At 39.9% G+C, this 16,575-nt stretch overlaps 1 protein-coding gene across 1 annotated transcript in view; it reads left to right on the top strand.

Moving 5' to 3' along the window:
- CRYBG3 (crystallin beta-gamma domain containing 3) overlaps positions 1 to 16,575 on the top strand; it is a 124,440-nt gene that overhangs the window by 46,365 nt on the left and 61,500 nt on the right. Inside the window, exons 4-7 of the mRNA XM_061134282.1 lie at positions 4,987 to 11,017; positions 12,377 to 12,421; positions 12,665 to 12,780; positions 13,686 to 13,833. Coding sequence (XP_060990265.1) covers positions 4,987 to 11,017; positions 12,377 to 12,421; positions 12,665 to 12,780; positions 13,686 to 13,833 — 6,340 coding nt within the window. The remainder of the gene's footprint in view (positions 1 to 4,986; positions 11,018 to 12,376; positions 12,422 to 12,664; positions 12,781 to 13,685; positions 13,834 to 16,575) is intronic.

Raw genomic sequence — 16,575 nt, forward strand, 5'->3', positions numbered from 1 at the left:
AACACATCATTGGTAACAAATGTCCAATAGCAGACAAATGGTTAAATTTGGGTACATCATAATAAAGAATTGTCCAAAGCAGTGCTGTTCAAAGTTCAGTCCTTGGATCAGCATCACCTGGGAAGCGTTAGAAATGCAAGTTACCTGACTCAGACCCATTGAATCAGAGTCTCTAGGAGTGGGGCCAGCCAACCATCTAACAATCTCTCCGAGCGACTTTTTGTCTCTAAAGCAGTTTAAAATGGTGCATATTTTGAGGTTACATGGGAATTGGGTAGAATCAAAGGTTTGTGGTTTTTCTTTTTTTTCCTTTGGCTTTGATTAGTAGGTCAGGTTTATTTCCTTTGACATTAGACAACAGAAAATGGAAGAGGATACTGTGCCTCTTCTTTTTAGTAAAGCCCTCCTTGATGATAGAGTAATTGCTTAAGGCAGTTCACCAGAACCACCTCAGCAAAGAACAGTGATTCTTAGAGGAAAGAGAAAGACCAGTGGGCCCCCATTTTGACTGAGACACAGGCTTTCTCCAGCCCAGCTTCAGAAATCCTACAGGTTATCAGGCTTAGAATTATTTATAGTGTTAGTAATGGTCTGTTAAAAACTGTCAATTTGTTTAGGCATTATTATATAAAAGTCAAATACTGTTTTGGTTAATAGTGCATTTTGACAGTATAATTACAGTCTGCTTATACCTGATTTTAGACATTATTTCAATAATATATCTGGAGAAGATATTTACTAATAATTTTGAGAATCTGCATTTTAAAGGTTAAAGTTTTATTTCTGTGATATGAATTTGCTAAAAGCATGGACATTTCATTTTTATTAAGAGCATGTTGTTGTTCAGTTGCTAAATCGTGTCTAGCTCTTTACAACCTTGTCCAACTCTTTGCAACCCTGCAGACTGTAGCACACCAGTCTTCTCTGTCCTCCACTATCTCCTAGAGTTTGCTCAAATTTATGTTCATTGAGTCATTTATGAGCATGTTTCAAATATAAAACTTTATTTAAAACTGAATCTATACTTTTGAAATTACTAGAGATCCCTGGGTTGGGAAGATCCCCTGGAGAAGAGAAAGGCTACCCACTCCAGTGATCTGGCCTGGAGAATTTCATGGACTGTGTAATCCATGGGATCGCAAAGGGTCAGACACGGCTGAATGACTTTCACATCACATCACTTTAATCACTATTAACACAATTTTCAAGTTTTAGACAAGTTATTAGCTATAATTTGAAGTGTGTTTGTAAAAAATCCTCATCAAAAAGCATTGTAAATGATTTCATCTTCACTTAATTAAAAATAATAAACAGCATTGTAATTGTTTTTATGTATAGTTGGCTATATAGACGCATTGTTCATATCCTTTAAGTAAACCTGTTTGATAACATTTTTTTAGATTGCTTTCCACACTTTAACTCAGCCTTCTGGTGTAATTTGTATAGGAAGCTACTTTGTTATTGGATTGAAATTCTTGAAAATGTTTTATAATTCTTCCATTTTCAGCAGATTCCTATCATCATGAGAAACTCTTCTGTCAAAACTTTATTGTGATTTTTTATAAAAATTGCTGGTTTTACAGCTTTTCTTTACATGGAAAAGTTAAAAATCTTCCCTATTGTGAGAGAAGATATTCTTAACTATATAATTTGAAAGAAAATAAATCTTAATCCTAAAAAAGTAGCTTAATCATACTTGCTAAAAGTGAATTGGGTAGATGTTTGTTCTAACGCTGTTATTTTCAGGCAGCTTTTACAGAATTTTCTTTGAAGAATGATGCATGTCTTTGGTCGACCTTTGTAGTATCAGATGTATCGGATTTATCCAGGATAGAGCCCAGCCATTTGTAGTGCCTGGAGGCTTAGTAAGCCTTCACATGATAGGTAGGTATGTTTGGGCTGAAATGCATAAAAACCTTTTCATATTTTCAATCTGTACATCTATTCCCTTAAATATTTGAATTTTTTAGATATTTTACTTTTCTATTAGTATTATTTGCATCACATACTTCTAGTTTTATAGGAAAAGCTACACATCCCATGCACAATTACATAACACATGACAATACAGTCTTTATTTTGTGAAAACCTTTTTAATTCTCCGTGTTTGCTTATTTGTAAAGTTACATATTTTTGACATTTCCATTTTGTTCCTATTTCTTAATTAGGGAAAAATGTAACAAAGGACAGTTTTACATTCTTAATACTATTTAATTGTGAAGACTCAGCTACAATCTGTGAAAGAACACAGTAGAAAATAGACTATCTTGGCATGACTAACCCTTGAGAGTGTGAGCGTGGCTCATCAGTACCTGCAGGGACTAATTATAATACGTGAAGCTAAGCTTTCGACTTTGATGTTCAGTGCTTTAGAAGTGGCAGTGTAGTTGTTTAGTATAAAGAGTGCATATTTTAGTTACAAGCATGTAACATTTCCATACAGGGTGCTGCCGGAGATTATCTTCGGAAATTTAAACTAGTTCATATAAATCAATTTAATCATTTTCGTTGAAATTATCCAGAAAACTCCCCAAATGAAAAACAATTATTCCCCCAACGCCCCCCTACAAAGGACTCCAAAACTACCAAAAGGCGTTCTTACAGTGAACTGAAATTTTCCTGGAGTGGATTTTTCTCTGTAGTTTATTTTAATAGAAGTTATTTTAGATCAAGAGTTGCATGATTGGATTGATATAGAGTAAAATGGTTAGGATGGTGTTGGTAGTAAGAAAACCTAAGTTTTACTACACATGAAGAGTAAACTTCAGATCCTTCTCTCTCATGGCCTGTTTCTTTGGACGTCATGTACTTTTTGGAGATCTTTGGGGTGGAGGGGAAACATTGCAGTCTTGAACGTAGATTTTTGATTATAAAATGTAAAAACTTTTAAAGAAAAATCAAACAAAACTTGTCATTTTTCATACTTGGATCTCGATACATTGTTTTGAAAAGCTCTTGCACTTTCTGAATAATTTATGCATTTTGAAATAGGATTTTACCAATGACATAAATTTACCTATATGTCTTTTTCTCTTAGACAGGTCCCCTTATCCTGCATTTTAAGTTTGTTTCATAACTGTCTTTGGTCTAGCCTGAGACTCCTGCAGCAGCTGAAATCACTTCTCCAAGGCAAAGCTTTTCTCTACACATCTCCTATACCTGTTTCAAAATGGACAGTAAAAATAAATGAATGTAACCAATACAAATTTTGTACAATAGTGGTGTGGTAGGATTTAGAGGCCAGCAGTTATATAGGTTGAAATAAACTGTTTCAGCTAAAATTAAAGAATTTGTAAGGGGCCAGGTGATGAAGATTTTACATCTCAGAAGTTTACTTTGTATGTTATCATGCAGACAAATCTATCATTCCTCATGGTGTTGCTTTAAAGTTGGGGAGAAAAAAACATCATTTTTAGTTATTGGAATAACTGGATTTCCTAGTTATTCATATGAGTTCTATAATGTTTTGTTAATTATATGTTTAACCTGAAAATGTTAGAATATACATCAGGTTTTTCTACCATACATTTTTGTAGTTGAGACACTAAAATGTAACTAGTATGCAGAATTGAAAACACTTTTGTATCAGCTTTTTTTGGATCCGATTAAGAAAGTCGAAAACAAATCGCTTAGCATTTAGTATCATTGCTTTACTTAAGCCATTCATTAATTCACACAAAGCTATTAAGCATACACCATTTGTCAGGTCTTTTGTAGGGCACTTAAAAACACAAAGATGATGAAGATATAGTGTCTGTCTTCAAACAGTCACTAGGTCAGTGGGGAAATAAATTAGTGCATAGATCTTTTTATGGCAAGTCTGTGCTCAGGGCCATTTGTACCCACAGATCAGAGGCTAACTGCCCATTCTAGTAACAGTAAACAGGTCCCGGGGTGGGTTTGCATTAGAAATAACTTGGGAGCTGAGTCTCGGAGGATATGAGTTTCTGTCTGGGGCTGGCATTGAAGAAGGGGAAAGAATGGTGTGTATGAGAGACCATAACGGAGCATAGCATAGCATCAGAGCTCCCAGAGACAGATTTTCCGGAAGAATGGATGCTGAGAATATCAGGAACTGTAGTCTAGGGCTGAGAAAAAGTTAGGAATTGGTGCTAGAAATCTTTTTTGATTTCTGCATTTGCCCAGCTGGTTTAATACTCATTATGCTGACCTGGTGGCTCAGATGGTAAAGACTCTGCCTGCAATGCAGGAAACCTGGGTTGGGAAGATCCCTTGAAGGAGCATGGCAACCCACTCCAGCATTCTTGCCTGGAGAATCCCCATGGACAGAGGATCTTGGCAGGCTACAGTCCATGGGGTTGCAAAGAGTCGGACACAGCTGAGTGACTAAACACAGCACATGCTGATTGAATCTCTGAAGAGCTTAACAGGAGAGAGGATTTTTAAGGCAGTTCTGCCATTTATTGACATAAATATATGCTGAATGCTTACTGCAGGCTAGACATCTTGCCAGGTGTTTTCTTTACAACTTCTCTGCCTCTGTGCCAAAAGCGACTGTTCCAAATTCACATCTAAGTAAAAAGAGAAACTTGCTGTGATACTCTGATGTGGTGCAGAAATCAGTGATGTAGCCACGAGATACCAATATGAGGCACGAAGGTGTTGTGGTTCCCTCTAGTCAAGCACTCACTGGAGATCAAAACTATTATTAGAACCTAAGCCTTAGGTTTGTCAGCCCATGTTCTCTCCATTAATCATTATGGGAGAGACAGACATAATCAAGTGAAAGGGACAGTTCTGAGGAGCTCACACATTCAGGCTGGCTTGACATTCCTGTGCTGGTCAAATCTGTATTATGCTTAATACAGACAGCCTGAACTAAAACATTCCAGAATTTCCTTCCCAAGTTTAGACATATTAAGAATAGGAGCATTTGAAAGATACACTTCGCCATGATTTCTGGAATTGCTGTGATGAAGTGTCATAATTACCTTTCCTGATACTCTGATGCTGTTCTTTTTGCAGACAAATGGATGGTAAATCAGAGAGGCCTCTAGTAACATATGCAACCTACCGAGGCCCCAGACAAATTCAGAAGTATTCGAAGCAGCAGACAGTGTTGGAAACCGTGAATCCCTTAGACAGAGAAAATGCAAGTTCTGACTCTAGTACAAGCACACGTCGTGGCCCTGGAAGTGAGATGGAGGCTGGGATGGTGTTGTTACTGTCGTCAGCTAGCACAGGCATACCTGTGAAAGGACAAGTGCCTGAAGGCCAGTTAGAAGACTCTGATTGTAACCACAGAGCTCTCAGCACAGAAAGCCATTCAACAAACAACCAAGGGTTGACCAATACGGCTTCTTCCGGGGGTGTTTTAAATAAAGCCTCTCCTGGGGGACCCGAGACAAGTGGATCATCCTGTTCTGTGACTAGCTCCAGCTCCGCTGCTGGAGACTCTGACTCACAGCACCATTTGAGTTGTGCACCAGGTTCTCAGACGGACAGAAATTTGGGATGTTCCGCATTGTTTACAGAAAGTAACAGCAGCAAAATTCCTCACAGTCCGGACTTGCAGAGGACAGCAATGCCAGGAACTATGGTGAAACAAACCAGCCCCGTGATGAGTGATGGGACACCAGGGCAGGCCGAGAACCCTGCCATTTCTGACTGCTCTTGTAGTAAATCTGATGGGAGTGGCCCTACCACACATGGAAGTGCAGATTTGCCAAGTCCAAATAAATCAATTAGGCGTGAAGCTCCGCAGTTGCCAGAGAGTAAGTGTTCTGACAAGCAAGCGGTAGAGAACTCATCAAAGCAGGCTGCCCATCACACCGGCCCCATGGCTTTCCAGAAACAAGCTGTAACAGACACAGAACTTGTAAATGCTGGAAACAGATCATCTGCCCAAGACACACAGAAATATGTGGCTTCTGCAGAAATCAAGCAAGAAACAGGAAACACATCTGTCGAGGAACCCACTACTTCAAGTCAGGTAAAAGCTCCAGAAGATCGAATCGAGTCATTACACAAAGATACTGACCCACTGTCACTAACAGAAGCCACAAACCTTGTTAGGCCACACGGCAAAGTGCCTCCCTTTAGGGTGAATCAAAAGGAAGCTGCCTCTGTAAAACACACCAGTGAATCAGTCGTTGTAACATGCTTAGAAAATAAAACAGCCCCTGAACTGAGTCTTGAACTGAACAGAAATCACATTTCAGAATCCCTTCTTGACTCTGAGAGTCCTCAACAAGCCAAAGCGTCACCCGATGCCAGGACATCTCCCAGCCTTGGGCATAAAAAGTCAGATTTCAGCGCTTCACACCCTACCTGTGTTTCCAGAGTCGGCATGCTGAGCCAGGAGGACATCCCTATTTTAAAGAATGAAGGTTCTTCTGTGCTCGCTGAAACTGGAGATGTCAACAACGTTGACATCTCTAGTCAGCCTTGTCAGTGTCAACCAGAACATGTGGCAAATCACATGGAGGCCACAGATGAGAAGAGTCTCCCTGCGTGCCTCCACTCTGAGCATGCACCTGCAACTCTTGAGTCCAAGGAAGTTCCTCCCGATAGGGAGAGTTGCCAGTTTCCACTGGATCTCGAAGCCAGTGACACCAACATACCTGCAGCGGACTTGAGCTCTGAGCCTGCAAGCCTCTCCAGGGGACACAGTTCCACTTCATCTCAAGACCCTGAGAAAGCAGAGTCAGTGCTACTTAGCACCGCAGCAAGTGACAGCACTGCAGGCAAGCTTGATTCTTCCTTCTCCTTGGAAACCAAAGCTGATAGCATTGCAGAAATGTCACCAGAAGCTGACATTGGTGGTCAGAGCAATGTTCCTGTTGAGTCACATTCTGGCAGAGGAAAAACTCTAAGTCTCTCCGAGATCCCTGTTTCCCAAACAGAGCCCAGAGACATTTCTCAGGATGAAATTTCTTCTCCACTTGAAATCACAGGAGTGCCAGCAAATCCTGCTTTATCAGAATTGACTTCCCTAGAAGTTGAACAGGACAACATTTTTCAGTTAGTGGATCATGAGGAGATGAAAGAGAAATATTTAGATGCCAGCCTTAAAGAGAGTTGCCAAACTGAGGTTTCACCTTCTGCCTCTGAATATCAGGGTGTACAAGGAGCTGAGGTGGGAGCCTTCAGTTCTCTCCCTGCTCATCTCCCAGGTAACAGACCTGAGACTTCACCTCCTGCTCATGATGAGAAAGTTACAAGGCAGAGAGCACAGAATTGTGCAGCCAGGGCGTCTGTGATCCATCCACCTTCAGTTCCTTGTGGGAGCAGACAGATTTCTGATTTTTCAGAACTCTGCTTAGCTAATACTTCTCCCAAATCCCAAGAAACCGACAGCACAAAAGCCAAGTCACCTTTTCTGGGTTCTGGTATCAGTTTGGGAAAAGAGGCTTTTGCATCTGAGGATTCAAGTTTCCTTTCTAATCCTTCTGTGCTGAGATCAGAAAAGAGAACCTCATCTCCCAGAAAGAAAGAGGATGCTCATTCCCTAAGAGGTGGTACTCACAGCCTGCCTTCCTCCTCCAGTAACCCTGAAGTTAGCATGGTTAGAAGTTCACATAACCCCACAAATAATTTTAGTTCTGTAAAAGTTCCCATAGATGTCCCACATGAAGGTGCCTCCTTAACTAACCTGCTGGACCCTAACAGCTCTTATTTGGAATCAGAAACATCTGTCCTCACAGGGGCAGAAGTCACCCCACTTCAGGGCCATTTGGGGGATCATACTGGGATGGTATCTCTTGATTTCCCAACTGCTGCCCAATTTGACAACCCCTTGGAAGCAGTGACTGGAGCAGTTGCTGGGACCCCAGCGTCAGTTAACAGCTCAAGCCAGCAGTGTTCTGAGGCCTCTGCTGAGCATGTAGAAGCGAGGAGGAGAGCACATGCCCAACTTTTGGACCTCGAGAGTGATTTCTGTAAAAAGGCTGTTAAATTGATTGGGGAGGCCTTTAATTCTGTCAGGGAAGAGCTACAATCCAAACACTCAGTCGGTACCTGCCAGGAACATAGAGCCATAGACGGCATAATGAATCCAGGTACCCTGGAAGAAGATATCCCTGAGAAAAACCCATCAGAAGTAACACTGACAGAGATCCAGCCCACAGAGCATTTGGAAGAGCAGGCTGTGGAAAACATACCTGAAGTCCAAGGGGAAGAAAAGGCCTGTGTTTCACCTGTGGTTGGTGAGAACAGTCTCCTTTTTGATTCTGATAAAATGAATGTATGTTGGTTGTTAGAGGACCGAGCTAGGGAATTAGTCAATCAGATTATTTATTCAGCCCAAGAAACTGTAGCAAATGATGCTCAGGGTACCTCAGATTCTGAACTTCAGGCTAATACTTCAAAAATTCTGAATAGTGATAGTGTTAAGCCATGTGATATGGTAAGAGAGTTCTTGGTGTCAGAACAGGCAATAAATCAAAGCACATGTGAAATCAGTGAGAAAGTATTAGGTAGATTCTTTGCTGTAAGTAACTTAGGTAGTGACAGAGAGTCAATAAGAGGAAGAGAAATTGTTCTCTACCAAAAATCCCCCTTTTCAGGAACTAGAGATGGGCAGTCTGATAGTATAAATTTGCGGGAATCAGATACTGTTTTACTAGCTGAAAACATACCCCCTACAGGGTTAGGTGATAAGGCAAAAACACACTCATTTCTCAAGGAGGACTCTAAAGAGAAAATGGGGACAGAGTGTGTTGATAATCACAAACCTGAGACAGAGGATACAAGAACTCTTGTTTTAAATTTCAAATGGCCTCCATTTGTAAATGATGACATTCATGTACCTGGGACATCTAAAAGCAGCTTGTCTGATACTTCTGTATGTTTATCTGAAAAAAGCTTGCCAGGACACGGTAACAAAAGCACACCCCTTGCAATGTCAGAAGTAGGGAAAATACACAAGGACACTGAAGTAAATATTGGAAAAATTGAGCTTATACCTTCCATGTTAGAAATGGGAAAACCAAATAAGAAGGATGCCGAGTTGAATATTATGAAATATGAGGCAGTCCCCCCAATGTCAGAAATGGGAAGAGCACATAAAAAGGATGCCAATTTGAGTACCTCAGAAGCTGAGCCAACAGCTGAAATTCCTAAAATGCGAGAAGCATACCAAATGGATGCTGAGAGGTATATTGAAAAAACTGAGGGATTGCCTGCCACTTTAGAAATGGAAAATATTTGCCAAAAGGATGCTGAAGGGGATATTGCAAAGACTGAGGTGACACCTGTTAGATTAGAAATGGAAAGTATTTACCAAAAGCATGCTGAGGGGGATGTTGGTAAGACGGGAATGACATCGGTTGTGTCAGAAATGGACAGTATCTACCAAAAAGATACTGAGGGGACTGCTGAAAAGCCTGAGTCAATACCTGCCACACTAGAAATGGAAAGTATTTACCAGAAAGATGCTGAAGGAAAGGTGGACAAAACTGGGATGGTGTCCCTTACATTAGAAGTGGTAAATGTCTACCGAAAAGATGGTGAGGGGATCACTGCAAAGACTGAAGGACCTTTATTAGACTTGGAAAGCAATTACCAAAATGATGCTGAAGGGGTTATTCGGAAAACTGAAATGATGCCTCCTTTTGTGTTAGAAATGAAAGAAGCACCCCAAAAGGCAGTACCTGCCTCCTCTGATATATGTAAGGGGGATGTGAAGGGGACAAGTGGGGAAACTTTGTCCATGCCCTCTAAGAGAGAAATGGAAAGCACATTCCCAGAAGATTCTGATGGGAACATCAGGAAACACAGAGTGTTCCCCACAGCAGTCAGCTCTGAGAAAATACACGGAACAGGTCTGGAGATGCCCGTTGTACAGGCAGAGGCCACATCTCCCATATCTGAGGCTGAAAAAGCATACCAAGATGATGCTGACAGGAGTGGCAGAGAAGTGGAGAAAGAGCCTACTGAAACGAAGACAGGCTTGATAGCGCGTGACATTAGACTCGCCTCGTACTTCAGGGGTTATGAATCGCCTACCTTAAGTAAGGATTATGAAGGCTACCCAGCCCTAGCAGTGCCGGACTTTCAGCCCGAGGGTACCATGGGAAGGCTGGACAGGAAAACATCTGTTACTGCAGTTCATAAGAAAGCAAGAGACCTAGAGTATGGAGACGAAAAGGAAGAACTTAACTTAGCCTTTGTTTCTCAGGAGGAGCAAGAGAATTCTTCCTTTACTATCTTGTATGAGGAGCCCCTCCAAGATGAGGACAAGTACACGACCGCCGAGGTAAGACGAACACATTCCCTCCTGATTCCTCGCACCGCTCCCGACAGCATGCCTGTCGTCGCCTGTGAGAGGTCTGAGAGTAGAACTGACCTCGTCCATCATTTTGAAAAGGAAGCCAAATTGGGTGAGGCATTCGATAGTGACAGTTCAGAAACCTTCTTATCGGTAGAGGCCAAAAGGTACAAGATCTATCCCTTGGCTTTGTCTCCCATTTATGAGGACGACAGCTCTCAGGAGGACATTCTGTCCAGTGAGGTCTCCCCTGGTCGTCACGGTGCCTCGAAATCAAGGGAGAATGCAAACCAGCCCTCTTCTGTATTATCGCTTCTCCAGTCAGTATCAGAGCGTTTAAAGATGAATTTTGATGAAGGTGACAGACAGGAGGGCGGAGAAGAGGAAGAGGAAGAAGAGGAGGAAGAGCCACTGCATAAAGGACGTCTGAGAGCTCAAAGGCAGGAAGCTGTTACCTTCAAGCGGCCAGATTCTTCCCTTACATTTTGCTCTGATGATGACCAGGAAAGCACTGGAGTCTCTAAGAATTCCTATGTGATGTCAAATGAGCCTACTACCTCTAATCTGCAGATTGGTCTGTGGCCAGAAAAGGCCTCATTTCTGCAAAAATCTGACCTTACTTCCAAACTACATTCTTCTCTAAAGAGTGCTTATCATCAGTATTTGCAGACCTCTAAAACCCATTCCTCAGAAAAAGGAGCCAGATTCGGTGGAATTTTTCAGGAACCAGTGTCAAAGTATTTCCGCACTCAAGACACCCCTGGCCGATTAAGCCCATTCACAGAGGTAAGTTATTATGATTATTAATTAGTGAAGTAGTGCTTTGGGTCATGAAATGACCTAAAAGTTTATTAGGAAAATCAGTGTTTTGAGATTGTGTAAAGATTGTTTAAAAAAAATACCAGAGGTTACTTTGTTCTTTAGTTGAAGTGTATCATACTGCATGTATTTTAATTGGACTGTTACACTTGAGAAAACAAAATTGCTTCATCAGAATTTAAAAGGCGTAAGAGAGAAGCAAGTTAAAATCTCAGTTCTTTGCTGACTTCTAGTCTTCAAACTAAATCGTGAAAACATTTTGAATTTCTCAAGGTATTGAATGTAGAAAGATTGTCACTTTCCGTTGAACTTGTGTCTCATGAAAAGGTTTTGCAATATTTAAAAATATTTTAAATATTTAAAGTATTTTAAGTGTTTGCCTGACAACAGTCTCACTGTACTTGGTCTTGTTTTTGTTCATACTTAGCAGGGCAACGAGCAGACTAATTTGAGAAAAAGGAGATGAAAACATTATAGCTGGAAAATGTCTTGAAATTCAGTTACACTTTTATTCAACTTAGAAATATTTGAATGTTTACTGAACCTGGGACATTTCTTTCTGACAGTCCCAAGATCATGGAACTTCCTTTAAGATTCCCAAGGGCTATATCTTTACTTTGAATACCCTTAGTAGCAAGTGCTAATACTTGAATACCAGCCAGTTGCTTGTAAGGCAGGGTCCTTTTAAAAGAAAGGCTGGGCTTTGCAGAGATGTTTCTTTAATGATTCCTTGCTGCCTGTTAAGTCAAGTGCAACCTCTTCACTTTGTGTTGCAAGGTCCCCAAATTTTGTTTGTTCAGCCTGGTGTCTCTGTGCTCTGGTTACACACCCTCTAAGATGTCTGTACTTTGTCTCAAGATGTTCTCTTCTTTTTTTTCTTTACTACTCCTGCACCAGCCTGCCACATTTTTTCACTTACTGAAATCCTGTTTTTCAAGGTCTTCTCCATACCACTTCCTCCCACAAGCCTCCTGGGAACCTCTGTCTGCCATCCCCTCACCTCCACGCTGGTGCCTTTCCTCTTGACTTCCTTAACTTGACATTCTGATTGTTTTGTACCTGAGGGTTTAACCTCATCTCTCCCCAGAAGAGTCACGGAAATGTGATCATCTTTTCTCCTTCCCAAACTGTAAGCTTCTTGAGGACAGAGACACAGCTTTATTTTCCTTTGTACTCACTTTTTTATCCCTTGTAATACCCAGCAGTTCACCTTGTGATGGTCACTAAACAAATAAGCAATAAATGGGATTTGTGACTGCCAAGAAAGTGAACTATCTTTCTGTTTATGTTTCTCATGGCTCACTTCTTCCACTTTTATTATTTCAGAATGTTGACAGACAAACTCTGAAATGGAACCCAAGGCCTGGGAAGGTAAGCATGAGTTTCTTAGATAGGCTAGAATAAAAGAAGTAAGATTGTGTTTAGGTTTGGGGAGTTTAAGGTAGAAACTTTTAACTGACTTAGTAAATGGTTATTTCATTCAGGAATTTAGCATCTAAAGTGGTATTTACTTTTATGTATTTAGGATATTATATTTTCTGCATTCTAGGACATTTTAGAATTTTAAATGCATTCTTAAAATTAGTTATTATGTCTGCTTACTATATGTTGCAGATGGTTATCTATGATCTCCATGGAGGAAAATACAAACAAGAGATCTGCTGTAATATTCCTGATGCTACATCTTGGTCTTATCCAAATGGGGTACTGATAAAAGTTGTAAGGGGCTGGTAAGAGATCTCTTAAAATTTTATAATATTTTCCCCCAAGTTGTTTTCTTGCTGCTTATGTGGTATGTTTTTCTTGTATTATGGTTGCGTCTGTTTCTCTCCAGAATAATTTTTTGAAACATCATTAGAGTTTCATAACTTAATTAGAAAATATAGGTTGTTTTTAGTATTTACAGCCTGCAGTAAAATAGTACCATTTCATCACTGCATGCTTAGCAGGATAGATTTGACAAGTTGAATGCTTAAGTTGAATGAACCATAGCTTTGAAAATGAGTTCAAAATTTGTGGGATGCTAAGGAAATGTGAAGGCCACATGCTTAAAGTCATTTGTATCACTGACATAAGTAACAAGTGAAGGATTCTTTGTATGGCATAAAAATACTGGAAATTCTCATTTGTTATCATGGACCATGCCTCATGGACATGCAGGGACCAGAATTTCTTTGTCTGGTGTTTGGGTTACCCACTGGTCAATATTCATGTTATAAACAGTATGATGTAGTATGTCTTCAAATAATAAAATAAGATGCATGTTCTTTATTATCCAGCAACAGGAAAACTAGGGTAGAAGTGGAATTTGGAATTGTTAAGCTATTGTTTTTAATGTAAATGTGTATATAACATCTATAAAATGTATGTATACGTAAATATAGGCACAAGCATAGATTGTGGGGCTGTGTTTAGGAAGCATTCTAAGTTGTGTGCACTTATATTCTTTCTGAGACTCTTTGTTCCGTGTACATCATTGTTTCAAAATAGGTTTATACACCAGTAGTAGAAAATAGCCCAGATTTTTAAATTTGAATAGACAATGTAGTCCGTGACTTATAACTCTCATATTTGTTTTATGCCTCATTTCTTAGAAGGTTAATTACAACTGATCATGCTTTTTATATTTGTTCAGCTGGATTTTATATGAGAAACCACATTTCCAAGGTCAGAAATGTGTTCTGGAAGAAGGAGAAAAGGTGTTAAACCGTGACTGGCTTCTTCAGAACAGAAAGCACCCACAAAGAAACTTTGTGTTGGGCTCTATCAAACGTGTCTTAAAGGTAACAGAACAGTTGATTTTTATTTTCCCTGTTTTTTAAATTTTGTGTCATTTGTCATGTAGTAAAGCTGTTCTTTGGCCCAGCACTGCTTAGAAATAGTTGCTATTAATCATAATTGTGGTAATTTTGTTAATCTTCATTATCATATTGATAATTTTTTGACTAGATATGTGTAAAGTATTAAGTTGAATGAAAATTTTAAATGTTACATGTAATATGGCACATGAAATATTACATGTTGTAATATATATGTATTTTTAATAGTAGTTGGAGTATACCATCCAGACATCTTTGGGATATTTCCAAATATGTTTTTCTAGTGGAGGTCTGTGGGTGTTTATATGTGGGTGTGTGTGGTGTTTATAAGAGAAGGGGAGATAGAAGAGAAGGGGAGATTAGAAGAAACTTATAGAAGCTAGGTTGGGGAAAGGAAGGGGAAAATGTTGCTTTTTAATTTCTGTTTATTAATACTAAGATGAGGAAGACCTTGCCTTCCTTATATAATAAAACATACTGTGGGAGGTGCCTTGATGGTTTAGAGGAGCGAGTTAGTGATTAGGACAGAATCGTCCCATGTGTTTTAAGGGTTCCTTCAGCAGTAATGTAGTACATTATTTAGTGCTGTTACTCCTGCCACAGTCATGAACATACATAGTTTTCAAATTACGGAAATTCTACTTATATACTAACAATGTCTACTTTGAAGTGGACCCTATCATGATGATTTGGATCACTGCTGTTAAAACCCTTGATAATTGCAGACCGCATACAGAAAAACTCATTATCTTAAAGGGGTGTCTGCATGAATTAATACTTTCTGCAAAACTGTTAAGCCTGTGTCTGACAAATATTTGTGTCTGCTCTTGGACCAGATGCTGTCGGAAGCACTGGGAATAGAAACACAAGTCCCATATGCTGTCTCCCTGCAGACTGCTCAGAGTCCAGGACAGGGACAGCTGAGTCACATGCCTGTATGATGTCAGACGCGCAGTGCGGGGCCTCACATGGTCACGGAGAAGACGCCCCTCTCCTGGAGCAGGCAGCGCCTGATGGTGTCTTGAGAGAGCAGACAGGAGTTAGGCCCCACGGGCAGTGTGAGGGAGGCCCTAGCAGAGCCGCTGGTGTCCCTGAGGTGGACGTTGGGTGCTTACTGGTAGTGCGGGGAGATTGATGGCTATAGGATAGAGGGCAGTGTGCGTTTTCATCGAAAAATTTAATCACAAGCATTTCAGCTCATCAAGCAGCATTTGAGTGCTCAGTTCATTAGCTAACTCACTCATAAGAAATTCCTTGAAGCAGGTAATCACTTTGTAGTTGGAATCTTCTAAAATTTAATAGCATGTGGTTTTGTGTCTTCCTTGTGAATGTCAGGCACCATGCCAGGCCTAGTGAAGAGGAAAAAAAAAAATGAATAAGGTATTGTAAGGAGCAAACTTCACACCCTCATCCCAAATCAAACAATAAAATCAAACAAAAAATTCAATCTGTTGAGCATGGGTATTTAAATGGGTGTTTGCACATCCGCCATTTGCTTCAGATGCATTATAAAAGAGACTAAGTCATGCTTACATTTTTTCCTTCTTCCATTGTTTGTTCATAGAGTCTTTTTTTTTTAATTGCAGTGTTAGTGCCCACTTGACTTGGACTTGCTAGCAACTTGAAGTGAGGAAGGAAAATAAAACTATTGAGCGTTGAATGGAAAAGGCATTAGCATTGTTCTAAATATTTTACAAAGTAAGAATCAGGCATCAAAATGCTTCCTTTTTGTAAACTTGTCACTTTTCGGCCTGTTGATAGCTTCATTTTCATGGTGGCCATTCCAAATTCACCTAGGCCCATGCCAGCTTTATCTTGTTTCACCATCTTCTAGTGGCTCTCATCTTAAGTAGTCAAAGCTTTAAAGACTGTCCTTTGAAGATAATACTTTCATGATATCTTCACTTTGCTGTAAATGGAGCAAGTAACAGAAGATACCGTCAGTCATCTGCAGTTGTAGATTCTGCTCAAGGGTCATCTTTGCCCCTCGTGGGAGTAATTGGAGGTGGAGTAACAGTGCAGTGAGCCTTGAGTCAAGTGCTTTTTTCCCTCAAATAGAAAAAGTGAATCCTGAACATTTCTCTGTTTACTATGCATCATATATATATATATATATATATTCTTTTTTTTTTTTTTTTTTAGGGAGTGACATTGCCTTCTTCCAGGAGTTAATTAGGTTTGCCCTCATTAGTGAGCTGAGGAGCAAGAGAGCCATTGCTAGATCAGGGACTGAAGGTATTTCATGTAAGGCAGAGGCAAGTAGTTCCTTGGGTTTTTGGTTTTTGGAGGTTTGTTTTGTTTTGTTTTTTACTATTTATGTAGTTCATTCCTACCCTGTTTCCCTCCCATAGGTTTGTCTCCATTCTTACTGGTTGCTTTAATAGTCTGAGCTTATAGATTTCACCAAGATGTATTTAGAAAGTATATTATGACTAGAAAGGTCTGGGAGGAAACCGTATAAACGTTTCTTTACTAAGAGTACAAACTGTTTATTGTTGCTAGGTTCCTGTAAGGCTAGTTGTTTACTCCCTTTGTTCATCAAGAATTACACAAATCTTGCAAAAGACATTACTTCTGTGAATAGCCACCATGGAGAAAATAGAACTTATTAGTAAAATCTTTTTCAGCCAACTAGAGAAAAAAAAGTAGTCCTCTAGTACGACAGTTGAGAATGTAAGCGATCTTGCTTATGTTTTCAATTTTTTA

The sequence above is a fragment of the Dama dama genome, chromosome 31, assembly GCF_033118175.1.
Source record: "Dama dama isolate Ldn47 chromosome 31, ASM3311817v1, whole genome shotgun sequence".
Classification (NCBI taxonomy): Eukaryota; Metazoa; Chordata; class Mammalia; order Artiodactyla; family Cervidae; genus Dama; species Dama dama.